At 40.1% G+C, this 27,463-nt stretch overlaps 1 protein-coding gene across 2 annotated transcripts in view; it reads right to left on the bottom strand.

Moving 5' to 3' along the window:
* Atg5 (autophagy related 5) overlaps nucleotides 1–27,463 on the bottom strand; it is a 144,594-nt gene that overhangs the window by 50,591 nt on the left and 66,540 nt on the right. Inside the window, exon 8 of one of the 2 annotated variants that reach the window (XM_090338361.1) lies at nucleotides 16,491–18,190. The exons of the other annotated variant lie outside the window; for it this stretch is intronic. Coding sequence (XP_090194487.1) covers nucleotides 18,054–18,190 — 137 coding nt within the window. The 3' untranslated portion in view covers nucleotides 16,491–18,053. Of the gene's footprint in view, nucleotides 1–16,490; nucleotides 18,191–27,463 lie in introns of those variants that run through there. 2 annotated transcript variants of the gene reach the window in all.

The raw sequence follows: 27,463 nt of genomic DNA, 5'->3' as shown, positions 1-27,463 counted from the left end.
AAACTATAAATGTGAATGCAGGTAAAATAATTTCTTTTCTTGGCTGGAAGTACAGTTTAAGTGCTAGATCAACTACCGAGCAAGAAGAGCCCCTATGTTCAAATTCCAATACTAACAAAAAAAGCACTCAAAGAACAGTATATATATGCATGTATTACAATGAAATTCCTTTGTACAATTACTATATGCCAATAAAAATAAATACTAAAAACAGGTGTGTTAAGTTAAAAAATTTTTAAATGTCTTCCTGATTACATTTGGCAAAACTCCCATGAGCTTTAGCTTATTTACATGTCAAAATGGTTCATAAACATGAAGTGCATTTTAGAATTGCATGCTGGCTATGAGGACAAATATCCATCTTGAGCATGGCTGTACTGTCTGCATCACAGATTTTATCATATAATACTAGACACTGGCTACTTTATAAGAAACAAAAAGTGGGCCGGGAGTTTGGCCTACTGGTACAGTGCTCGCCTAGCATGCATGAAGACTCAGGTTCGATTCCTCAGTGTCACATACATAAAAAAAAAAAAAAAAAAGTGGTGCTGTGGCTCAAGTAATAGAGCTCAAGCCTTGAGAAATCCAAAGGACAGTGCTCAGACCCTGAGCGCAAGCCCAGGACTGGAAGAAAAAAAAAGAAAGAAAAAAAGAAACAAAAACTTATTAGCTCAGGGTTCTATGATCAGGAAGTCCAAGACTGACTCAAGTTTTCTTGCTATGTCATCTCAAGGCAAACAACAACAACAAAAACCCCAAAGGAAAGGGTAAAGGGTAAGGTCTATTTCCCTCACCCTCATTAGCTCTCAGGAGGCTCTAACTTCTCACCATTGTTGTATTGTTTCTAACACATGCCACGTGGCTGATGTGGTCCAACTGTGGCTAGTGGGCTTTTACCACTGCTCCTTGGTCGTAAGGAAGAGGATGGCAGCTTAGGTGCACTTCTGCTCTGGGACATAAGAAGATAGGAAAAGACCTGGCTCACTTCTCCCCTCAGCCATCCTGTTCCATATGGTTCCCTGGCAGACTGGGGAAGGGCATGCCAGAAGCTCAGACAAAGCCCAGAAGCCGCCAATGCCTGGAGGCACAACTCACTTTCACTCAGCTGCTGGGGCTGGCTGCCACAGGTGCCCCAAGGCTTCTGCCCAAGGGTCATTTCATCAAATCAGCAGGAAATGGACGATTAGCAGAAACCTAATTTTTCTTAGACATGAGCTTTATTTCTACCCTGGTCCTTGGCTTCAAAGGGCAGCTGCCTTTCACACAGAGTATTTGGTTAAATCCAGATCGGCATATTTGAAATAACATGTCTTGCTCTCTGAAATTGGCCCAAAAGACCCCATTCCCAGCTCCTTGCTTCTCTCACTTTGCATCTACGCCATCCCAGCTGTCCTGGCTGATGGCTGACCCCTGGGGTTGTGTCCAAGCCATCCCAGAGCTCACCTGTTTGCAAACCTTTACATAAGAACAGATTGCACAAGCCGAATGTGCAGTGCTGAGGGAGAAAGGGGAAGAACGATTTCTACTTATGACTAGCTCCCTGTTATTCACTGGGTCAGGGTGTTTCAGCTGAGTTTTGTGGATTAGGAGGCCCAGTCATGTCAGCACTAGAAACCTCCCCGGTGTCAGTCATATGCGTTACCCCACCTCTTCCCCACAGCCCATGCTATTCCTTTCAGAACCTCCACCCCACCCCCGCCCCGCTGTGCTTTCATAGAGTGAAGCTGTTCTGAGTACTATCTTGGCTCACACCCAGCACCCACCAACCAATAGCATTGTGTCAGGGGGTCTGGGAGATTCTCTGCGGCCTCCATCTTCAATCTTACTCTTGCCCACTGCGATGGGCGGGAAGTGGGACTCACTGTGAGAGCCGGACTCTGGCATCTGCACATGTATCTTTCTTCCCCAAGTGGTTTATTAAAGGAAGGCCGGTCCCACGAAATCCACGGGTGGCTGTGTGATGTGGGAGCCAGTGAGGACTGTGTTCCCACACTGTAAGTCACGGAGACACTGTTAAAAATGACTGGTGGGCGGGGGAAAGTGAAAAAGAACAAGAGGGAACAGAAACCAAAGTGAGACACACTGAAGGACCAGGCACCATAATTGCCAAGGCATGAAGAGAGGCCTCAGGGGAAGGAAAAAGGCTCTAAAAGGGAATCAAGGAAAAGCAGGCCAGTGAGACTAGGTAGGAGAAAAGAAATTAGACCAAGGAAAACACAATGAGATGAAAAGATACACTCTTTTGTTTGAGGAAATGAGAAGTATTCCTGCCAAAACATACACCAACAGAGGGTGTTGTTGGCCATGTGCAACAACACTGGACACATGACCTGAAAAGACCCAAGGACAGGCTCAAGCAGCCAGAGGCTTGGGAATGTCTCTGCTTGCCCAAGGTGTAAATTCAGGCAGAGAGGTCTGTGAGACTCTCCATAAGGAGAAAGGAGACCTTTTTCCTCTGAAAAAGGTCAGAAGGATTCATATGCCTTCTCATGACCTGAACCCCAAAGAGACTGTTTATGGTTTTATGGGGGATAGACGTCAAGAAATTCCAAAGCCAGAAGCTGGACACGGGTGGCTCATGCCTGTAATCCTAGCTACTCAGGAGGCTGAGATCTGAGGATCGAGGTTCAAAGCCAGCCTGAACACGAAAAGTCCGTGAGACTCATCTCCAATTAACCACCAGGAAACTGGAGGTGGCACTGTGGCTCAAGTGTAGAGTACTAGCCTTGAGCTGAAGAGCTCAGGGACAGCGCCCAGGCCGAGTTCAAGCCTCGTGACAAAAAAAAAAAAAGGAAAAGAAAAGAAAAGAAGGAAGGAAGAAAAAAAGAAATTCCAAAGTTAGGACAATATTATTTGGATGGCTCAGATGAGCATAGGGGCATAAGAATATCAGCTGACAGAATGAATAAGAGAATCTTAAAAAAAAAAAAGAATGCAGGGTGCCCATAGCTCATACCTGTAATGCTAGCTACTCAGGAGGCTGAGATGAGATATAGCTCCAGTGGTAGTGTTAGCCTTGAGCAAATAAAGCTCGGGGATAGAGCTCAGGCCCTGAGTTTAAGCCCCAATACTGGCACGCATACATGCACACTCTACTAATTGAGCCATCCATGCAACTCCTGTGAAAATAATTCTTTTTATTTTTTAGAGGGCAATCTTTTAAATTTTTATTGTAAAGGTGATGTTCAGAGGAGTTACTGTTAAATAAGTCAGATACTGAGTACATTTCTCTTTGAACAATGTCACCCCTCCCTCATTTCCTCCTAGTTTTTTTCCCTTCTGACATCCCTCCCCCCCAAGTTATAATTTATTTCTAACATAGCAACAAAGTGGGGAAAAAAAGCAGGAGAAAAAGAAAAAAAGAACCACAAGAAGCAAAACTAAAAATCCTTGTTTCCACTTCTGGAGTTCATTTGGATAAGCATCATATGATCATTTGCACATAGCTATTGAGCCCTTGTGATCCTCTCCTAAGAATATCTTCCTTTGGTCTCACAGGGTAAATGTTTAGAGTCCTATTTAATTTCTCATTTCCAAGTATAAGTTTTTGTCTTTTACTACCCATTTGGGTTTATAGATTTATATGTGCATTCTAATTATTAAAATGAGGGAAAACATGCAACCTATGTTTCTTTGGGTCCGGCTTACTTTGCTTAATATAGAAACTTATTTTTAGGATAGACAATTTGCAGAGAAGGAAACATTGAAAACTGGACCAGGAAGTTCCAGAACATGGGCTTAAAAACATAACAGCACAGTCAAAGCCAAGAATTAGCCAAATCTAGTCTGTGTGATTTGGGTCTTCCCAGATATTTTACATCTAAAAATAATTTTCTTTTGATTTTGTACCCTAGGAAACCCATTTAGTATTCAAAGGCAAGAAAAAACTGCCTGGATGGCTGAAGAGAATACCAGCTTGTTAGCATGGAAGCAAGGCTGCCTTAGTCTGTCACATTTGGACAGAAGCAGACACTGGAAGACAGGTTGAGATCAAAGATCAGATGGCTGAGCTTGAGGGAAGCCAGTGGAGAAAGAGATGAAGAGCAGGCTCTGTACCAAGTGCTGTTCCAAACACTTTGCATATATTAGGTCATATAATCTTCCCTCCCTGTCCAACTCTCCTTCCTTCCCTTTCCTCTCTTTTTCTCCATCTTCCTCCTCTCCAACCTTTCTTCTCTTAGTTTAAACCTAGGGCCTCTCATATTCTAGGCAGTGCTCTGCCACTGGATCCATATACTCCAGTCCTTTTGTTTTTTAATATTATTATTTTTTGGCAATACTGGGATTTGAACTCCCATGCTCACACTTGCTAGGAAGGCACTCTAACCATCCATCCATATTTCCAGCTCTTCTATACCTGTTTAGAATCTCTACTGCTTTTATATAGGCCAGTTTTGAACCCACAAATTTCCTGTCTTTTAGTTCATATAATCTTTACTACCATCCTCTGAGATATTTATTGTTTTTATTTGCATTTCATACACAGGGAAACCAAAGAATAAGAGAGATCAAGCAATGTTAGCACAGGATTCGAATTAAATTCTATTATACTCTGTGAAATCCTGTTAGAGCTAATGTTTCTATTTCTTTATTGGTAAATATTCATTGTTTAACCTTTTTATAGAAATATTGTAAATGATAAAGTTTTTGTGAGGAGACTATATTGTTAAGAGCATCATTACTAAGACAATGTTTTTTTTTACAGAAATAACAAATATGCTCACATTTTCATGCAATACTCCCAGGCCCTTAAGTTTTGAGAGGCTCAACAAACAAAGAACCATGCAGTGTATTCATACTACACAGTAATGCTCAGAAATCTTCTCTCAAGAGCAGAAAAGTCTTCTGTCACTCTCTTAGAATTTATGCAAGGTTTGGAGACCGCATGTTTTTTTTCTTCCTGAATAGTATAGCAAAGCCAGCCCTGAAGAGTAAGCCATGGCAGAAATGAGGGTTTGAGTCTGGGAGGCCACAGATAGAGACATAACTAGTAAAATACATCTGTTTTCACAAGACTCTGTTGTTCTCTGTACTATCTGCTATAAAAACGACATGAAACTAGCCACACATTAGTTTTGGTTCTTGTGACTAAATCAAGGAATGGCATGATGGTGCTGTGTCATTAGAAATGAAACCAGTTCTTAAACAAGAGAATAGGGCTGACATTTTAATAACCTGAACGATTTCATAGAAAAATCAAAGCTGAAACTTTAACACCCAGCACTGAACACCTGCTGCTTAAGATTGGTTCTGAACCAGTGAAACTTCTTGCAATGAAGACATGGGATGAGCCCTGACTTGCCCAGCACTTGTAGTGACCAATCTTTTTTCCATTTGCTTTTTTATCCTGCCAGGGGCCATGTGGGATCAATCTTGACTTCAATAACTATGTTTGACACATAAAACACACACACACACACACACAACAAAGAGCCAGATGCCAGGGGCTGATGCCTGGAATCCTTGCTACTCAGGAGGCTGAGATCTGAAGATGGAGGTTTAAAGCCAGCCTGGACAGTGAAGTCCATGTGACTCTTATCTCCAATTAACCACCAAAAAGCTGGAAGTGAAGCTGTGAGTTAAGTGATAGAGTGCTAACCTTAAGCAAACAAAGCTCAGGAACGGTTGCCCCCTGCTGATATACCACCAAGATTTATCTTTGAGGAAATAGCTTTGTCCCTACTTACTTATTCCCCTTTCACTAGAAACTATGTGTGTGAGAACCCATACAGAGCTGTCCTGGGCCTGGACCTTGAGGTACTGGTTCAGGAATGGATCTATGACTTAGCTCAAGCCAATTAGGTTTGAGGAAGCATTTGTAAGAGCTTCTGGGGAAAAGACTACTCAGTGTCATGGCAATGGGTGTGTGGGTGGGTTCGGGGGAGAGGAATGAGTGGGAAATCCCCCTTTCTGAGATGTACTGAAGAATGTAAGTTCCCAAGTTCTTTCAGGCATTTGTGTCACCAGAGGTGCCAGCATGAGGATCTAGTATACAGAAAAGGTAGTATTTATGAATGAAACAGATGTGGACCTCATAAAGAGAATATAACTTCTAGATCAATTTCTGGAGATTTTAGGATATGAGTCAAAGCAATCCCTTAGTTGCTCAAGCCAGTCTGAATTTGAATTTGTGTCACAGAGAAATTCTTAACCCATGAAAACACTATTGGTACTACTCCTAATAACATTTGATTTTTGTTTTGGCTTCTGGGTAAATAATAATAATTTAAAAACCTCTTTTGGGGACTGGAGGTTTGGCCTAGTGGTAGAATGCTTGCTTAGCATGCACGAAGACCCAGGTTCGATTCCTCGGTATCACATATACATAGAAAAAGCCATAAATTGTGCCGTGGCTCAAGTGGTAGGGCTCCAGCCTTGAGAAAAGCCCAAGGACTGTGCTCAAGCCCGGGAGTTCAAGACCCAGGACTGGCCAGAAAAACAAAACAAAACAAAACAAAAACCCAAAACCTCATTTGGGCTGGGCACAGAGGCTCACGCCTATAATCCTAGCTACTTAGGAGGCTGAGATCTGAGGACTGAAGTTCAAAGCCAGCCCAGGCACTACAGTCCGAGAGACTCTTATCTCCAATTAACCACAAGAAAACCAGAAGTGGTATTGTGGCTCAAGGGATAGGGCAGTACCCTTGAGCTCATGAGCTCAGGAACAACACCCAGGCCCAGTGTTCAAGTCCCATGACCGACAAAGCAAAAACAAAAACAAAACAACAACAACAAAACCAAACAAACAAAAAAAAACCCTTTATTTGACCAAAATAACCAATCCTTCAAAATCCATCAGTGTTTCCAGAACACACCCATCTGTGATTTCTTCCTGATATTCCAGAGACTTGGAGATTTCTCTTCTGACATCTGGCTTTGCTAGCCTTTACTAAGGAAATCAGCAGGTGTTAGATAGCACAGTGACAAGAAAAGTTATTTCCAGGAAGGATTCTGCCACAATACATAATGGGAGAGGGAGTGCCCACATGCACACACATGCACATGCATCAGTACTGAGGCCTGGCTTTGGGGTCTACACACCATCCCTTAGCTTTTTTACTCAAGGCTGACATTCAACCACTTAGTCCACAGCTCTATTTCTGGCTTTTTTGCCTGTCAATTGAAGATGGTCTCACAGACTTTCCTACCCAGGCTGCTCAGCCTCTAGAGTAGCTAAGGATTACAGGTGAGAACTACCAGTGCCCAGTTTATATATGCAATATGATATAAAACGAGACAGAAGATTTTAGGAACATACACGATTACCTCACCAGTTCACTGTGATTGAGACTGCCCTGGGGATTCAGCATTACAATATAGTTTATAGGTTTGCAATCTGTGAACTGGTTTTTGTGATTCTACTCAAATCTCAGTTTCTCCACTCCTGGTCAATATGACTAAGCACAGTTAAAAGAACCTTGTACCTATCCTCTGTACTCCAATGGCGAGAAGAAAGCATAAATGAGTGTGCTGGGGTTAGAAGTTTAAAGTGGGGGAATCCCTCTTTCCATCCCCAATTCCTCCACACCCTAGGTATCAACTAGACTTACTATATTCCAAGTATGACAACTCACTTGTCTCCATCTTTCTCACAGCTGTGTAATTTACTCATTCAATAAATATATAATGGAGGTCTGCTATGCTACAGGCATTGTTCCTATGGCTTGGAGAAGACTAAACAGGGTCTGTGAGCTACATATTCTAGTCATTTCTCCTGCCTGGACTTCTATGAGTCTTACTGACTTACTCCTGTTTTTGCATTCAATTGTTCTTCTTGCCTCCCTCTTCTTTCTCTCTCTCTTCTCCTCTCCTTTCTATTACTGGGATTTGAACTCAGGGCCTTGAGCTGGTACTCTTCCATTTGAGCCACCTCTCCAGCCCTGCTTTTTTCCCCTGCCTGGTATTTTAGAGATGGAGTTTCATAGTCTTTTCTGTCTTGGATGATTTCAAACTGTGATCTTCAGATCTCAGCCTTCTGAGTGGTTGGAGTGACAGGCATGAGCATCAATACCCAGTATCATGCTTTATCCTTTGCTCCTTCATCATATTTTCATGCTGTAGTCTAAAAGAACTTTTCAACACATCAGTGCTTCTCCAAGGGAACTCCAGGAAATGGGTTTTGTTGCTGTTGTTAAAAATCCCCAAACCTTCCAAGGGCTTCTCTTCATGTACCAATTTATATACCATGTGGTCTCCTAGGCTTTGGTGGGCAAGTCCATGTCCCTCTCATCCCAAGCTTCTTATCCCCTCACAAGCATGCTGGCATCATTTCTGAGCTTTTCAAGCACTTTCTTTTGTGTGTTGGTCCTGGAGCTTTAATTCAGGGCATGGGAAATATTTTCTGTGCTTTTGTGGTCAAGACTAGTACACTACCACTTGATCCACAGCTCCATTTTTGGCTTTTTGGTGGCTAATTGGAGATAAGTCTCATGGACATTCCTGTCAAAGTTTGCTTCCAACTTGAGAAGCTAGAATTCAGCAGTGCGCCAGTGGAGCCAGTTTCCTTTGAAATTAAAAAAAAATCATTATCTCTATTAAGAAATATACCTTAGTATATTTCTTAGGTGCTGGTGGCTCACGCCTATAATCCTAGCTACTCAGGAGGCTGAGATATGAGGATCACAGTTCAAAGCCAGCCCAGGCACTAAAGTCAGTGAGACTCTTATCTCCAATTAACAATCAGAAAACGGGAAGTGGTGCTGTGGCACTGTGTAGTGTGCTAGCCTTGAGCTGAAGAGCTCAGGGACAGCACTCAGGCCCAGAGTTCAAACCCCATGACTGACCAAGAAGAGGAGAAAGACAGAGAGGGGGGGAAGGGGGAAGGGGAGTTCAAACCCCATGACTGACAAAGAAGAGGAGAAAGAGGGGGGGAGGGGGAGGGGGGAGGGGGAGGGAGAGGGAGAGAGGAAGAGGGGGGGGGATAGGTATGGTGGCTTATGCCTATAATCTCAGCAGTTGGGAGGCTGAGGTAGGAAGATCAGGAATTTGGGCTATGTAGTGAGATACTGCTCAAAACAAGTGTTGTCTTTTTTTTTTAATCATGAGACAATACATATTCATCATACACTTGCACATAAAAGTTTCATAATACACCTAGTATTTTGTTATTCTTTACTTTAGAAAGCTAATCCCAATTCACTGGCTAGTTGGGGCACACTCTACCCCCTGCTCTTCCCATGGCTAATTCTTCATCTTCCAGCTGTCCCCTAAATATCGGCCATTCACAAGAGCTGTCTCCTGGCCGGGAGTTTGGCCTAGTGGTTAAAGTGCTTGCCTAGCATGCATGAAGACCCGGGTTCGATTCCTCGGTACCACATACATAGAAAAAAGTCGGAAGTGGTGCTGAGGCTCAAGTGGTAGAGCTCTAGCCTTGAGAAAGTCCAAGGACAGTGCTCAGGCCCTGAGCTCAAGCCCAGGACTGGCAAAAAAAAAAAAAAAAAAAAAAAGAGCTGTCTCCAACTTCCTTATCTAAACCAGGCCCTGACTTGTTTTTTTTTAATCTCAGATCATAGTCCCTTCAGTGAAAGTATCAAAGCTGTAATTATGCATTTCCTTGCTAAGATTTTCTAGTTGTCTACCTCACAAACCATGTGGTTGGCATTTAAATGCAGGACTTTATCTGTTCTCTTCCCCATTGTATGGGAATAAACAAAAAGAAATCAATCAGATAAACAAAAATAAACTGGAAAAATGGTCTTTAGTTAATAATAATGTACAGATGAATAAACAGATCAGATGGATAAACAAATCAGAAAGATATGGCCTTTAGTTAATAATAATGTACATTCACTTGTTAATTATGACAAATACAAAAATGTTCTCAAATCCAAATTTTACCTAAACATAAAATGCTTATTCTTGCCATGGACAGGGCCTGCCTTCAGCTGGCTCCTCCCCTGCCCTGTCCCTCTTCTCTTCCAGAGGATCTGTTACACACTTAATAGTCTCTTCATTCTGACAGTCAGGCTTTCTGTAATCTTGTTGAAATATGTTCTTCCTCCCTGAGTGCCAGCCCAACTGGACAACCTATCCTTTGAGCTTTTGTTCATGTGGCTCTCTCCAGCTATCCCTGTTTCTTCTCTCTGTTCAGTTTCACCCTTTCTTCATGACCAAGTTCAAAAGCCTCTTCAAGAAAAGCGTTTCCTAAAGCACATCAAAGTTGTGGAAACATATGCACTCAGCAAATATTTAATAAGCCACTGGTATTGCTGGTGATACCGAGATAAAGAAAAGAAAGCCTCAGTTCTAAGACAACAAAATGGACAACTGGTTTGTTGAGAGACCAAAGGTAAGCTGAGGTAACTGCAGGAAGTAGGTTTAAAGGGAGAATCTGGACCCATTGTTCCTGGGTTTTGTTTTTTTTTTTTTTGTCAGAGTCTTTCTGTACAGCCCAAGTTAACCTCAAATTTGTGATCCTCTTGTCTTAGGCTGCCAGGAGCTCTGTTTGGGTTTAAATGCTGACTTTATCATTCACTTCACCATGCAGAAAGAGTTTAGTTGTCCTGTGTCCCAGTTTCTCTCTGGGAAAATATTAGTAACTATCTCATTTAGTTCTAAAATGAAATGAATTAATACCTGGAAAGCATTTAGAACAGTGCTTGGGGCTGGGCATGGTGGCTCATGCCTGTAATCCTAGCTACTCAGGAGGCTGAGATCTGAAGTTCAAGGTTCAAAGCCAGCCTGGACGCAAAAGGACCCAAGGACAAAAGGACCACAAAAGGTCCAGAGACTCTTATCTCCAATTAACCTCTAGAAAAAAGAAAGTGGGGCTTGGCTCAAGGGTAGGGCGATAGCCTTGAGCAGAAGAGCTCAGGGATAGTGCCCAGGCTGAGTTCAAGCCCCATGATCCACAAAAAAAGAATGGTGCTTGGGTAAATAGTCAATGATGTTTATATATCAACAGACACATTTCCAGAGAAAGTACTATGAAGGGGAGAGAGGGTGGTGAGAGGGGGCTGGGAGCAGGTAGTAATACTTTTAATCAGGTTATCAGAAAATGCTTCTATGAAGCATTTCCTTGGTACCACATACATAGAAAAAAGCCGGAAGTGGTGCTGAGGCTCAAGTGGTAGAGCTCTGGCCTTGAGAAAATCCAAGGACAGTGCTCAGGCCCTGAGCTCAAGCCCAGGACTGGCAAAAAAAAAAAGAAAAAGCCAAACATGGGTGCTGTGGCTCAAGTGGTAGAGTGACAGCCTTGAGCAAGAAGAAGCTCAGGGACAGTGTTTCAGGCCCTGGGTTCAAGCCCCAGGAGTGGCAAAAACTAAACCAAGACAAAAACACAAAGTAGCTGAGGGAGAGAGAAATAGGTAGCATTCACAGAGACCAGAAGAATCAAAACTTGGTAAGAAATATACAACCTTCTGGGTAAGAAGACTGGAATGTTTTGACCAAGGAACTACCATGATGTCATTTATATTTTAACTTTACAGCACTCAGGAGATTGAGGCAAGACGATCAGGTGTTCAAGGCCAGTCTATGCTACCTAGATTCCAAAACAAAAAGAATAGTACATAGGCCTTATTTTGCCTAGAATGACTGTTGTTCACTAAGTATATGAGTTGAACAACTGCTAGTCGTAAATGGCTTGATTAACTTCAATGTCTCATGTACTGTTGCATCCAAAAATTGGCTTTTACCCATGATCTCTTCCCCCCATTTTAATATCTGCTTTCATAGTGATACCCCATAGATATGATATTGAAAATAGACTAGACAACTTGTATATAGGGATGGGAGGGGAAAACTGAGAGAAAACAAAGGGTTATATTACCCCCAAAAGAAATGTACTCATTACCTGACTTACGTAACTATAACCCTCTGGAACATACTAATGCAAAAAACAATCTGCTCTAGGACCTAGTGATACCTGGTCATCATTATCTCTGCCATATGAATACCCGCACCATTCAAGCACATCAGAGACACCAGGAAAGGGGACATTTCATCCAATTCCAAAACCATGACTAGGGAGGGGACTATAGCGCTTTAGAAATATAAGCACTAGCAATGACAAAAATTTTAAGGGCAACACAGTTAAGATGAGATCGTCAGGGAAATAATTTTTACTCTACTCTTGCACAAAATTATAGAGATCAGACCTAACTTATGTCAAAAAATATATATATATATATAAAACAAACATCAAAACCCAGCAGAGGTTTCAGCAGGTTGGGAGGCGGTGAGAGGTTAAGACTTAGTAGAGTCAGGTCTTGGCGAGCATATTCACTTGCATCATTTTATCTCTAGGGTCTTCAATGCTCAGCACAGTGTGCAAATCTCTGAACTTAAGCAAATGGTAAGCAGTAGGACTTGTGTTTATGATAAGCAAATGGTAATGGTACTTTTGAGATGCTCTTCCTCCACTCTGTGTGTGCATGTGTTTATGTGTGTGTGTGTGTGTGTGTGTGTGTGTGTGTGTGTGTGTGTGTGTGTGTGTGTGTGTGTCTAGAAAACCTTCCAGGTCTTCTTTGGAGTAGAGTTGTTAAGGCTACAACTTTATCCTCCATCAGTAAGAGGATGCTCCTGAAAGCCCTGGTATGTTTGGGACTACAGTTCAAGTTAGATCCCCCAGTAACTACTTCAAATACAGCTCACTTTGCCATGTGTAAGCCTCCCCCAACCTTCAACTATCTTAAGCCCTGGAATTCCTTCCAGCTTTTTAGCACATAGATTATATGAAATGTATGTACTAGCCAAAATAACCATTGTACTAAAATAAAAAAATTCAAAATCTAGCTAAAGAACAGAAATGCATGCTGGCCATTCAAAATGGAAGACTTGGAAAAACTTAAAATTATACTTAGTAAGCCAGACACAGAGAAAGAAAGGTAACATATATTCCCTTATTTATAGTAGATGGAACAAACCTATAAATATGTAAGTAAATACACTGGGCTATATGCAAGTAGTTACAATGAATGAGCAGACTAATACATTCTATGAGTAGGTCAAAGCCCAGTAAAATCAGCACCAGGAAATACATGTAAGGTGGGGCACTGGGGCCAAAGGGAGAAGGGGAGACAAGTGAAGGAGGAAAGGGGAGAATGCAGTCAAGAATTCATTGCATATAACACAAAATTAAGGGAAGAGGTATGTCAAAGGGGAGTGAAAATGTTGAAGGCATTGACACAATCAAAATGCATTGTATTCATAAACTGCTTTGCTAAATGGCACCTCCTTTGTTTAACTAAATAAAAAAAGACAAAAATAAGCCTGCAGTATGTTGTAATACCAGAGACCTACACCCTGCGAGAACTGATCCTGTATGATTTTAACTTCACTCAATCTGGTGCTCTTGGTGCTGCTCCCAGCACGCTTAGCTTAGTAACTCTCCAATCTTGCTTTTTAAAAGACTCTTGACTCTCTTAAGAGCAACATATTCCCATTTGATTCCTGTTTACTCTCACTGCTTAGGACTGGGAAGGGTTTTTCTTTAACCCATTACATGCAAGTATGACATGGTATAGATGGCACCAAAAAAAAAAAAAATTCAAGTGTGACACTAACATAATGGGAGACATCTGGATGAAAGAATGAACACACAAGAAATTGTGTTTGGAGATGAGTCACCAGGCTTGAGAGCTTCTTTCAAATAGTTGTCAGAAATGGGGGAATAAGAGGCCCATTGCAAACTGAAATCATTAGATCGAAGAATCTCCATGTAGTATTTCAAGCTGAGTTCAGTTGGATATTAGGATAATGCAGGGGGGAAAGAATTCTAGTCGGGGAAAGTTTGGGAAATGTTAGGTTAAAACAGCTCTCATTTCTCAGAGTAAGGTCTAGAAATAAAAGCAAGACACAAACCACTCATTTATGAAAAGGTCAGAATTAATAAATACCTCCAGATGCCTGGTAAGAATGGCTCCACTTCAAGGGGTAGCTTAAATTAGAGCTCTGTTCAAACAAAGATGTGTGTTGTGGTCTACACTACAGCTCAAATGAAATGTGAACTGACGTATAGATCTAGTCTTCAGTGGTCCCTACTGAAAGTGGCTGATTTGAGTAAGCAAGTCTCTGGTCATTGATGCCACCCAAACCAACTGAACTTTGTATATCGATTTCTAAATGACAAGGCCCTTCCTATTTTTATAGGCAGTAACTAGATATATGACCAACTTCAAATATTTTTTTTTTCATTTTTAAGCACTAGACATGTGCTAGTTTCTTTACTAAGACTTAAGGAAAGCAAAGGAGAAGGCCTAGCTGTATGTTTGTGGTTTAGAGGAGTGGAGTGAAGAGTGGAGAGGAAAAGGCAAACATCACTTCAGAAGAAATCAGTGCTATCAGAGAATGTGGACATCTCTAAATCTTCCCAATTATCTTTAGCTCGCTGTTTATAGCTCTAACACATTCTGGGTGAACAAAAACAATGAAGTATTTAAAAACCCATATGCTTAGTAAACCATCTTAAGGATGGAGAAATTGAGCCTGTAACTCTGTGGTCACTGCTAGTGACTAGTCCATAGTGGTACATTTGCTATTATGTTTGGATAACTTCATGTGGAATTCCTGTTTGAAAGAACATGAGCAATCCTTTGACTGCACTGGAATGCACAGTAAATGACCTTTATAGAAATGCGTTTTGATTTTCATGGCAAGAAAATCCCAACGAAAAGTACATTCAACACACAGAACCATATCCCAGTAAGTTGTGGAGGAGTGGTCTTTACCCTCAGGACTGTGTGGCTGGCTGGGAGCTGAGACTTTCTGCTGCTGTCCAGCTTGAGAATATCCTAGTATTGCTAACCTGAAAAAGATCACAATCTTAAACTGTATCTCATGCTGACTGCCTGTCACTCTTGTACCATCAGAATCTAATTACTACGTGTGGCTGAAAGATCTGAGTATATACCTGCCTGTTCCTTCTCCCACCTTTATCATTTTAAATGCTTTCAGATAAGCTGAAAATACCTAAAAACCAGTTTTATAGGGATGGCAGAACTTGCAAACTCCAGGATCTCAGTGATTGTCTACAAATGGACCCAAATATTCTTACACATGGCCATATTTGATTTTTCCTTTCATCCTACCCCAACTTTTACACTTGTATTTATACTATGCTGGCACATGCAACAGGAAGCTCACTTCATGCCAGATCTAAATATCAATAGTAAGACAAGTGGAAAGGGAGATTATTGTTCTTTGGGATAACTCCATGAACCATGCTAGTGATTCACATATATAACCCTAGCTACTCCGGAGGCTGAGATCTAAGAATCGAGGTTCAAAGCATGAGTCAGCCAGGGCAATACAAAGCAGAGAGACTCTTATCTCCAATCAATTGCTAGAAAATGGGAAATAGGGCTGTGGCTCAAGGGTAGGATGGTAACCTTGAGCAGAAGAGTCAGGAACAGTACCCAGGCCCAGGGGTAGGGCTGTAGCTTTGGGCTGAAGAGCTCAAGGACAGTGTGTGCATGCCAGAGTTCAAGCCCCACTACCCCCCCCCCCCAAAAAAAAGAATCAAGGTGCAAGTCCAGCTAGGGCAGACAAATAAGAGACCCTTATCTGTAATTAACCAGCACTACCTCCCTGGCCTCCAAAAAAAAAAAAAAATACAAACATACACTCAAAACTTAAGGGGCATGGCTGGTACAATGTTGTCAGCTATGGATGAAAAAGCTGAGACTATAAAGCCTTCAGTACAAGTCCCGGTGTTGGCACTCACATGCACACACATCATCATGCATACATACAGGCACAATTCCAACTCTAAAAGAAAAAAAAACATTATGGAATAGGGGTAAGCGTAACAAGACTCGTTATTTAGTGTTCAGACTTCTCTCATATTCAGATTGGAATGTGTTCTACATGTTATAATCACATTGTTCACTAGATCAGGCAAGTATTTAGATACGTAAATCATAATGCAGCTGCATGATGAATAACACCTGTACCACCCAGCTAATCAGAGAGCTAGTAGGATTTTCTGTACTAATCCACCCTTGGTAAAAAAATTATCAAGATTCTATCTATCTCAAAACACAAACACTTCAACTGCTGGGAATAAAGACACACACAACATTTCCTTAATTTTTTAATAAACCATAAAATTTAAAGATTCAAAGAAAAAAAATAAATGTAAACCAGCACTCATTTCTGGCTTTATTCTTCTTCCAGGGCATTGGAGGCTGGACTTACCTGGGTTACAGAAGAAGAATATTATGATGCTGGTAACATAATGAACAAGTAACTGGTGTTCAATAAAATGTACTTTCCAATCTGGAAGTATAGGTTAGTAGAGAACTCAAGTCCACTGTGGTACAAGTACCGCACCCAGGGGGGTGAGTGGAACACTTGCATGGCTGCATCTTGTCATGTCTTATCATTACTCTGCAGCCCCTGGCATTCTGATCCTCTGGCCTAATGGTGCTCACTTCAGTCTGCCAAAACATCAAGGGGAACCCCACCCCTTAAAATCCAATAGGCAAACTCTTTTAATGTAAACAATCATATTCAAACCAACCTTTTTCGAAAAAACACAAGTCACTGAAAACAGTGCTATTTTCCCCCATGCCTTTACAAAAATCACACTTTGCTTTGTTTACATTGACCAGTGTTCTTTTCTACTTGTACTTTGATTCTTCTGTGATTGCTACCCTACATTATTTTTCTGTTTTGGTTATACTTTAGAATTTCCATTCCAGAATATTTGCTCTTTGGCTTTCTCATTCTGGGAATATACTTACTGCTAAATAGGGAAAATCACAAAAGGAAAAATGAAAAGAAAGCAATTAGAACTAATAGTATCTTACTTGATCATTGAAATACTTCTTTTGTAAGAAAGAACATTCATTTTTATTGTGGAGTCTAAAACCATTATTGTATGATAATATAAGTCTTTTAGCATACTCAAATGAGTTGACATTCAATATGGACAGCAGGCTAGCTCACAAATAATCAACTGTAATGCACAAACACATGTGACTGGGAAAATTCCCACAGTCTGTTAATAAAGTGCAGCAAACTTTCCTTAGAGTGATAAGAACTCCAGTAATGAATCTGGATATTTTTGGTAAAGGTAAGGAAAAGCTACTGCAGTCTGAACCTAGGTAATGTTTAGGCTTCAAAAACTGGTTGCCAAGGGCCACAGTGAAAGATTAGACTGGGAGCCAATGAAAAATGCTACCTTGGAACAAAATGGGCTTTTCCAGAAAATGCAAAATTCTTATACAGATACTTAGGATACTATGATTTGACAAGATTACAGTGATAAAACAGTAATGACAGTTAACATTATTTATACTTTCAGTGTGTAGAGAACACAGATTTTTAAATTGGCAGCAGTAAATTCAATGATAGCTCCTGAGACAAGTTACCCTCTGCCCTCTATCCACCTATGCCAAAGATAAATGGTAACACAGAGAATAGAAAGTGATTTCCTGCATGGGATTCAGAAAGTACTTGAAAAGTGGTAAAATTCTATGTTATGAAATGACAAAACATATTTAGAGGTTTTATTTAAAAATCTCTCACTGTTCATAATCAAAGTTACAAGATTGTTTACATACCAAGACAGACTGTAAACATAGGAAATTTTCATTAAGGAAAGATGGGTTTACTGTAATTTGATCTTTTACAAAAAATTACTATAAGTTACTGATAACCAAATTTCTCTTTTACTTTCTTAAGTCTAATTATCTTGGAAATTCAACCAATGTTTCCACTCTCTTGAGCTAAAGTCCAACCATGGTCACTTCAGGAAATACCCCGTTTATTTGTTAATCAGAAACACAAACTGAGTATTCCCATTTTCATCTTAGGCCAAAGGCCTCAGCTTCATTATATTTTACAAGAAGACAGAAGGCGGCAGTGGTCCTGTGGTGTCTGTCTTCCACACTGCAGCTGGGGTTAATGACACAGTGGAAGAGGCAGCAGTGATGCAAAGCAAGGCGAGCCCGGGCACCTCTCTCACAGGGAGTCCTCCTCTTTGCTTGGCTGGCAGCAGCCAAGTATGGTTAGGCTGCCTCCATCCAAACTTGATTCTGCAGCAAAGGGTGACATGCTCTGATAAATCCTGTTTCAGGGAGGTTCCATTCAGGCAAAGAGTTGTTCCTTCAATCTGTTGGCTGCGGGATGATACTAATATGAAGAAAATTATCCGGGTAGCTCAGATGTTCACTGAGCCACTGTAAAGGTGTTTCCAGCATTGGTTCAATTCCATGAATCATGACTTGATTCTTCTTTTCCCCATCTATTCCAAGAAACAAATTCCCAACAATAATCAACAAAAGTCAAAGTTTGGAAGAAAAAATATTCTTATTCCTATTCACAAATCTTAGTGAATTAAGTAGCTTTTAAAGCTGTTTGTCCTCTGAACAGGAAATGCAGGCTTGGAGAAAGTTTAAATGTTGTGATATGTATCACCCAAAACAGAAACCTGAGGCTTACAATGAATTCTGATAAAAATTCAGTTGCTATATGTGAAAGTATTTGTTCTTTCCTAATTACTGTGCTTACTGTGCTTACCAAAGTCTGACGTTAATGAAACCATAGTGGCAAAAACAGCCCAGTAAACCCACTGACAAAAATTGTTTAGTACTACATTAAAAGCAGGTGGCCACTAGAAATGACAAGGGCATAGAGAATAATGTCCCTACATAATTTTAAAATGTAAAACAGAAATGTGACTGGAATCATCAAGACATAGATCTATTTTTGAGAAGGTATTAGACACACTGAATGGAAACTTAAGCTTGTTTTCAGTAATGTCTCCAAGTTTATCTCAAAAAGTACTGAGTACTGTTTAAAAAAGACTAGCACAAATCACCTCTTCATGAAAGATTATGTACAGAATACCATAAATTATCTACAAACAAAAGGGTTTGGTCTATTGGTAGAGTGCTTGCCTAGAATGCACGAAGACCCAGGTTCGATTCTTCAGTACCACAAAGCTGGAAGTGGTGCTGAGGCTCAAGTGGTAGAGCTCTAGCCTTGAGAAAGTCCAAGGACAGTGGTCAGGCCCTGAGCTCAAACCCAGGACTGGCAAAAAAAAAAAAGAAAAAAAAAGAAAGAAAAGATTAAAGTATATATACAGAATACTACAGAACATATGAATACTTCGAGAAGATTTTTCTAAGTGTTGGTATCAAAATGGATAAACTCTCAGGTATTTAGAATGATACATTTATAATTTTTACATTCTTTTTTTTTTTGCAAATTCTTGATTGCAAAGGTTTTACTATATTGTTCTTGGAATATTTGAAATCATTTCTGCTATAGCATTCTTTGTACTTATATATTTCTTTGAACTATTTTAATATTCTCAGAATCTTGTTCCTACTTTGCACTGAGTCAAAACATGACTGAGAAGTGGTGTGTGTGTGTGTGTGTGTGTGTGTGTGTGTGTGTGTGTGTGTGTGTGTGAAGTTGTTCTGAATGCCAAAGTTACCTTTGCATCCTCTGAAATAGAAACAAACAAGTTATAACTCACTAACCCAAATACTGTTCTAAAGCAAATGAATGTCACAGTTCATGGACACACAGTATGTCTGCAAAACACTAATCCTGACTCAAGAATTCTACCTGTGCAAAAGAAGTCGGACAATGTAAGCATTACTTATTATATACTGTGTACCAAGTCTGTTGGATCACATTATCAGAGCCCTGAATTCAGAGCACTGATTCTCTCACTGGATGTTGAGATCATTTTTTTAAGTTGTTATCAAAGGGCTGGAGGTATGGCTCAGATGATAGGGCACTTGCTAATGAGCATAAAGTATCAAATAGCCAGTTGAATCCCAGTTTCTACATTAAATAGTTGACTACTAAGAAGAGGATATAGGGGCCAGGAGTTTGGCCTAGTGGTAGAGTATTTGCCTAGCATGCACGAAAAACTGGTTCAATTCCTCAATGCCACATACATAGAAAAGCTGGAAGTGAGCACGGCACTGTGGTTCAGGCCCTGAGTTCAAGTCCCTGGACTGCCCCCCCCCCTGCAAAAAAGAGAGAATATAATGTTGGGATGTTGCAGCATCCCAACAGAACAGTTCTAAAGTGCAACCTATTCTCACAACCTATTTCCTCTGCACTTATTTGTTTTCTGACTTTTACAACAACATAATTGTGTTCAGAGGAACATCATAATCGTGAGCAGAAGTATTCTTAGAATGGGACTGCAAGTAATGGAATTGTATCTAAAGTCTTGCTCTTACTTATTGTACTTCCTCTGGATAGCATGGTACCTGGCATATGTAATCACTCAAAGGACAAGGATCTAATCTAGGGAAAGTACTCTATCACCAAGCTCCACCCCACTTAGATCTTTAAAAAGGGTTAACTTGTGGGGCTGGGAGTGTGGCCCAGTGGTAATGCTTGCCTAGTGTGCACAAAGACCAGGGTTAAAGTCCTTAGTACCACATACACTGAAAAAGCCAGAAGTGGTGCTGTGGCTCAAAGTGGTAGAGCGCTAGCCTTGAGGAATACCCAAGGACAGTGCTCAGGCCTTAAGTTCAAGCCCCAGGACTGGCAAAAAAAAAAAAAAAAAAAAAAGTTAAGTTGTAAAGATCTTTTTAAAATTAGGCAAATTAGGTAGGTGCCAGTGGCTCATGCCTGTAATCTTCCCTACTCAGGAAGCTGATGACTGCAGTGCAAAGCCAGCCCAGACCAGTCCATGAGACTCTTATCTGCAATTAACCACAGAAAACCAGAGGTAGTGAGTGCTGTGGTTCAAAGCACTAGCCTTTCACAAATAAGCTCAGGGATAGTGCCAGGCCTTGAGTTCAAGCCCCATGGCTGATGGGGGTGGAGAGGGAGCTCAAAAATTAGGCTGAGCCCAGGTGGTTCATATCTATAATCCTAGCTAAACAGAAGGCTGAGATGTGGATAACAGTTCAAAAAGCCAGTCTGGGAAAGAAAGTTTGTAAGACATTTATCTTCAATTAAGCACCAAAAAAGGTAGAAGTAGAGCTATGGCTTAAAATGGCAGAGCACTAGACTTGAGTGGAAAAAGTTCAGGGACAGCACCCAAGCTCTAAATTCAAGTTCCAGGACTTCCACACATACAAAAACAAAACAAAACAAAACAAAGCAAAACAAAACAAAATTAAGTGAACATTTTTAGAACTGTTAACATTCTAAGAAAAATATATCCATCCAAGTATCCATTCATTCCATAAATAGAATGATAAGGATGATATATAGATTTTTTTAAATAAGGAAAAAGAAAAATCATGAGCACTGTGGTCAGGAAGCACCTCTTTCCAGCTATTTCCTCTTATAAAAAAGGAGGGTATCGAGCGAGTGTGGGAATAGTGGCTCATGCCTGAAACCCTAGCTACTTAGGAGGTAAGTTCTGAGGATCTTGGTTCAAAGTCAACCTAGGCACTGTCCATGAGACTCTAATCTCCAATTAACCACGTGAACACCAAAAGTGAAGCTGTGGCTCAAGAGCTCAGGGACAGTGCCCAGGTTCAGAGTTCAAGTCCCATGACAAAAATAAAAGACAACAGCAGCACTGAGGGAAGGTTGAACCTTGTTTAGAAAAACACCACAGTCTAGCCAGGTGCGTGGCTCATACCTGTATTCCTAGCTAAAAGGATCAAAGTTCAAAGCCAGCCCAGGCACAAATGGACCTGAGACTCTTATCTCCAATTAACCCCTAGAAAATGGGAAGTAGGGCTTGGTTCAATATACGAGGTAGGGCGATAGCCTTGAACTGAAGAGCTCAGGGGCACCACCCAGGCCCACGGGTAGGACTGCAGCCTTGAGCTGAAGAGCTCAGGGGCAGTGCCCAGGCTGAGATCAATCCCCATGACCCACAAAAAAACAAACAAAATAACCTCAGACTCATTATCTGAATAAATTTAAAAATTGAGTGCAATGCACTGTCATTAAGTCAAACACTAATGTATCATGATTCGATTATTAAAAGACTAAGACTTTTTTTGGGGGGGGGTGGGGGTGAGTTGGTAGGACTTGAACTCGGGGCCTGGGTGCTATCCTTGAGCTCTTTCACGTTAAATGATAGTGCTGTACAACTTTGAGCTACACCTTCCACTTCTGGTTTTCTGGTGACGAACTGGTAATAAGGGGCATTACCTGGCCCTGAGTTCAAACCCCAGGACTTGCAAAAAAAAATAAACAAATAAAAATACTGTAAATAAAAAGGTGGATACACTGCATAGATTTTTGTCACTTCTTGGAGAGCTTCCCTTCCCAGGAACTAGAAATCTACAATAATAAAATAGAAGTAGGATCTAGAGGATTTAAAATGAGGGATAAAAATGTGACCTATGGGGCCAGACATCTGGCCTGGTGGTAGAGTGCCTGCCTAGCATGCACAAAGACCCAAGTTTGATTCCTCATTACCACATATATAGAAAAAGCTGGAAGTGGTCCTGTGGCTCAAGTGGTACAGTACTAGCCTTGAGAAAACCCAAGGACAGTGCTCAGGCCCTGAGCTTAATATTACACTTGTTAATTAATTTAATTTCACATGTATCCTCATTGTAAATAGGCCTGATTCCTAACTGAATTTTTTTGGTGATTAGCTTCTGTTAACTGTGTATGATTTCTTCTGTTTTGTTTTGTGTAAAAGAGGGAGATGAAGGGAGAGATAACTGAAATAGCACAATAGTTTTCAAGGGACAAGAGCTTGGCTTGGCAGTAGAATTTAGCCTAGCAGTAGAGTCCTTGTCTACCATGTATGAAGTCCTGAGTTACCACATATACAGAAAAAGCCATAAGTAGTATTGTGGCTCAAGTGGTAAAGAGCTATCCTTGAAAAAGCTCAAGGACAGTGCCCAGGCCCTGAGTGCAAGCCCAGGGACTGTACACACACACACACACACACACACACACACACACACACACACACACACACACACACACACACACACACACACACAAATATTTTGTTACTTTATGTGCATTATTCTTGAAGAAATCACACAATGAGTTTAATTTATCTATTTATTTATTTATTTATTGCTTGCTTGCTTACTTGCTAGTTCTGGGCCTTGAACTCAGCGCCTAAACACTGTCCTTGGACTTTTTCCTCAAGGCTAGCATTTTACTAACACTTGAGTCACAGCACCACTTCCGGCTTGTTTCTATGTATGTGGTACTAAGGAATCGAACCTGGGTCTTCATGCATGCTAGGCAAGCACTCTACCACTAGGCCAAACTTCTAGCCCACACTATGAGTTTTACGTATTAAAGATATCTATTACTAATGAAATTAAACTGATAGCAACCTGTATTTTAGTACTTATTTCTAAGGCCAATTTCAATAAGCAGATAAATAACCTAAAAGTGTAAAAATAAATTATTTGTGATTCTTTTGACATGCTTGAGTATTGTTATTAATAATACATTAATAAAATCTGAATTTAAGAGACCAAAATGAATGGCATATCTATAAGGGATTAAAGCTTTTGATGAGAAAATATGAGTTTAAAAAATTATTTTCAAAAGTATGGAATAATAAAATGGTAGAATCAATAGTGTAGCCATTATTTAACTTTCTGACTTCCTATTTATTATAGCCAAGAGGAAAACATGGACAAAATATGTAATAGTCTTGAAAAAGATTTAAACAAATAGGCAAGCTTTTGGATTGCCATTAGTCTGAACAGTTTTGGTCTATCTGACAAATTCTTTAACCTCTGATACATTCATTAGTAAAATACCAAGTAATTGAATCCATCGACACGAAAAATCACAGGCTGAAATGTGAAGTGCATACATCATGGTGAAGGATTCTGACTTTGCTGTGGCGGTTAACAGTCAGTAAGGTCAGGTCAAAGGGGGTTAAACCAAGCCAGGATATAGTCAAAGGAATACATCAAACGCTGATTTTAAAAGGGCAATTAATCTTGGACACAAATGCTTCCTGGGGAAAGAGATCTCAATCTTAAGAGCATACTACATGATGTAGCAGTAAAAATGAACATATACAAGCTTACAGAGCTTTTATCCTATGATCACAAACAGAAGGAGAGTGCTGCTGCTTATCAGAGAACGACAAACCCATTTAAAAATACTTACATTAACATCTTCCGGACTTATACGCACTTAGTAGGATGGATTTAATGAACACAAATTCTAGTAAATATATCCCATTCATCTTTACCTATTTATAAATCTAATAGCTTCTATTTTGTATTATTTCGAATCCAATGTATTTTCAGAGCCTTAACCTTTAATATTTTAAAGAATCTCAAAAGATGTCTAAACATGATTCATTTAAAATTTCCCTCTAATTATGTTTGGTAGTGAGGACCTGAAACAAATTTAAAAATCCATAACTAGCTAAAACTTGGTAAGATCATTTTATTTTTTCATATATTTTTTATTGACATCAATAGAAGGGTTACATTATATTCACCAGATAGAAGGTGCATTACTTCACATACATTGACACCCTTTCTCATGTCTTGGTCCCCATTTGCCTCCCCTCACCCTCGCTCCTCATCTTGTTTTCCTCCCTTCCCTATCCAATTTCAAATAACTAAATACGCATATATACAATATATCAGATAACCAGGTGAAATACTGTAACAATATGAGATAACCAAGGGACAGCAAAAGAGATGAGAGATAACATAGTACATTAAAGACAACAATCACTTGTTATATGGCTTTTGTTTTTATATCCCGGAGGTCCTTTCATTTAGCATCATTCTATATGGCCTTATGTATCTAGGTTTTGTTCTATTGTAAATCTCTGCTAGGAGAGCCCAAAGTCTCTACTGATTATGACAAATGAAGGAAACCACTGAGTCTATGTTCCTTTGAGTCTGGCTTACTTCACTTAATATGATTTTTTTCTAAGTCTTTCCATTTCCAGTAAGATCATTTTAATACACCGATAAAGCCTCTTGACAATAATACCAAAATTAAGATATTAAGATCTATTCATTAAAATCAAAATTATGAAAATATATGCTCAAAATACTTTTTCTCTTTAAAATAAATAAGCAGAGAGTTTGGCTTAGTGGTGAAGAGCTTGCCTAGCATGCACAAAGATCCAGCTTCAATTCCTTGGTATCCCATACATAGAAAAAAAGCCGGAAGTAGTGCTGTGGCTCAAGTGGTAGCGCTCTAGCCTTGAAAAAGTCCAAGGACAGTGCTCAGGCCCTGAGTTCAAGCCACGTCTGGCAATAAATCAATCAATCAATCAATCAATCAAGCAAGCAAGCAAGCAAGCAAGAGTAATTCCAGTTGGGACTATTAAATGCCACATAGAGATTATAAAATAACTGTACTGTGTATACATGGTCAGACTGAAGTTTCACAGATGGGTTTTAATAAAGACACTGTGCTTTAAATTGTCTGCATATAAACTATTTTGGCAAGAGAATTTTGTTATGAAGTGCAAAGATGGAATGCTAGATGTATGGCCTCTCTTTCCTAGTTTTTAGTAAGTCAGGTTAGCCCATAGTTTCAGGGGTTTACTATAAAGAACAATAATTAAAGAGGGGAATCAGAGGCATCTTTCATTAGGTTCATCAATCTCATAATCTCCATTAATGAAGGAGAGTACTTAGCTATAGTTCTTTGATATTAGAAAGACGTATCAATGGCCTCAGATATTAAGAGATTCTATATCACCAAGTCAATAATGTCCATATGTGAGGACAAAGCAGAGAGAAGGAAAAGAGGGGAATGAGCCAACTGAAGCTAAGAATTCATGATAAATTGAAGAAAACAAAACCTATTTGCCGAACAGGCTGGGCTTTATAGATTTTAAACACAATTAGAGTAACACAGTGGCAAGTAACACAGCGCACTTTAAGTGTCTATCTTCATAAGGAATTTGATACTGACTTACAGTTATAGTTCACTGTAGATTATACTTTCTTTCATTAACTAGAATTTGGCTTTGCTGAAGATTATAAACTAATAACAAGTGCATATAATTTCTTTATATAAACTGATTTTCATGAATATATATATATATATATTTCAGTTTGTACAAAAATATTAAGGCTAAGCTAGGTACTGGTGCTCTTGCCTTGAAATCCTAGAATGCTGATATCTGAGGATTATGGTTCAAAGCCAGCCCTGGCAGAAAAGTGCTTGAAACTCATCTCCAATTAACCATCAGAAAACTAAAAGTGATGCTGTGGCTCATAGTGGTAGAGGGTTATTTTGAGCAAAAGAGCTCAGGGGCAGTGTCCAGGCCCAGAGCTCAAGCCCCATTTAAAAAACAAAAAACAAAAACAAAACAAACAAACAAAAAAAGAAGACTAAGGTTCAAGGTTCATGTAGATAATAGGTTAGCACCTTTCATCCTATCTATTCAGAAGGCTGAGATCTGAGAATTATAGTTCAGAATTGGCCCAGGCAGAAAACTCGGTGAGATGTTTATCCCCAATTAACCAGCAAAAAGCTAGAAAAAGAGGGGTGGCTCAAGTAGTAGTAGAGCACCAGCCTTGAACAAAAAGAACCAGGTAAGAGCATAAGACACTGAGTTCAAGCCCCAGCAGTGGTACAAGTGTGTATGGATGTGTGCGTGCATGTGCATGCTTGCGCGCGTGCGCGCGTGCGTGCGTGCGCGAATGGGGCCAGGAGTTTGGCCTAGTGGTTAAAGTGCTTGCCTAGTATGCATGAAAACCCAGGTTCAATTCCTCGGTACCACATATAGAAAAAAAAAAAAAGAAACCTAGGGAAAACACAAGAGCAAAATAAAAAACTTAATTAATGCTCGTGTGCACCAAAGCCCTGTTTCTCACAAAGTTGCAAATTTGAAATGTGACAAACTTTGACAGACAATATCAGGTAAAAAAACAAAAAATCCAGAAAAATGACCAAATCTATGAAAATGGTGGCAACCAACAAAACACATGAGAACTGAGTGAGCTCAAACTGGCCAGAATATATGGAATCAAATATTTGACTCTGGGCCTGGAGTGTAACTTAGTGGTTCACCTAGCAAGTACAAATCCCTGGGTTCGATTCCTTGGTACCTCATACACAGAAAAGCTAGTATTGGTGCTGTAGCTCAAGTGGTAGAGTGCTAGTCTTGAGAAAGCTCAAAGACAGTGCCCAGGCCCTGAGTTCAAGCTCTAGGACTGGTGCATGCGTGTGCTCACATGCACACACACGCGCGCGTGCACACACACACACACACACAAAGTCTTAATCTTTTAACAATAGAATCATGATACATCAGTGCTTATCTGACTTAGTAGTAGTGTATTGTACTAAATTTTTACATTGAGAGTGCCATTAAATTTAGGGAGATGATGAGCTTGTTTGAAAAGGTTGATAATTAAGGGTGTCTGAAGAGACTTTTATGCTGCTCTTTAATGTTCGGTTTCTAACTGATGAAAAGTGAGATAGCTATACTCAAGGCAGCTGGAAAAGAAGTCATGCTTGTTAGTAACAATCAGTAGTATATTTTGTAATATTCATTCTGACATGTCTCTGATTATATTCAAATATGAGAAGCCCCTATTTTTGGAGATGTTTTAGTGACTGCCCTTAAATTACTCAATTCTGGATATGAGTTTGATGAAGA

This window comes from Megascapheus bottae, chromosome 8 (genome assembly GCF_031878675.1).
Source record: "Megascapheus bottae isolate mThoBot1 chromosome 8, mThoBot2.hap1, whole genome shotgun sequence".
Taxonomy (NCBI): domain Eukaryota; kingdom Metazoa; phylum Chordata; class Mammalia; order Rodentia; family Geomyidae; genus Megascapheus; species Megascapheus bottae.
The sequence above is the reverse complement of the archived record's forward strand: the minus strand, read 5'-3'. Positions and strand labels throughout refer to the sequence as shown.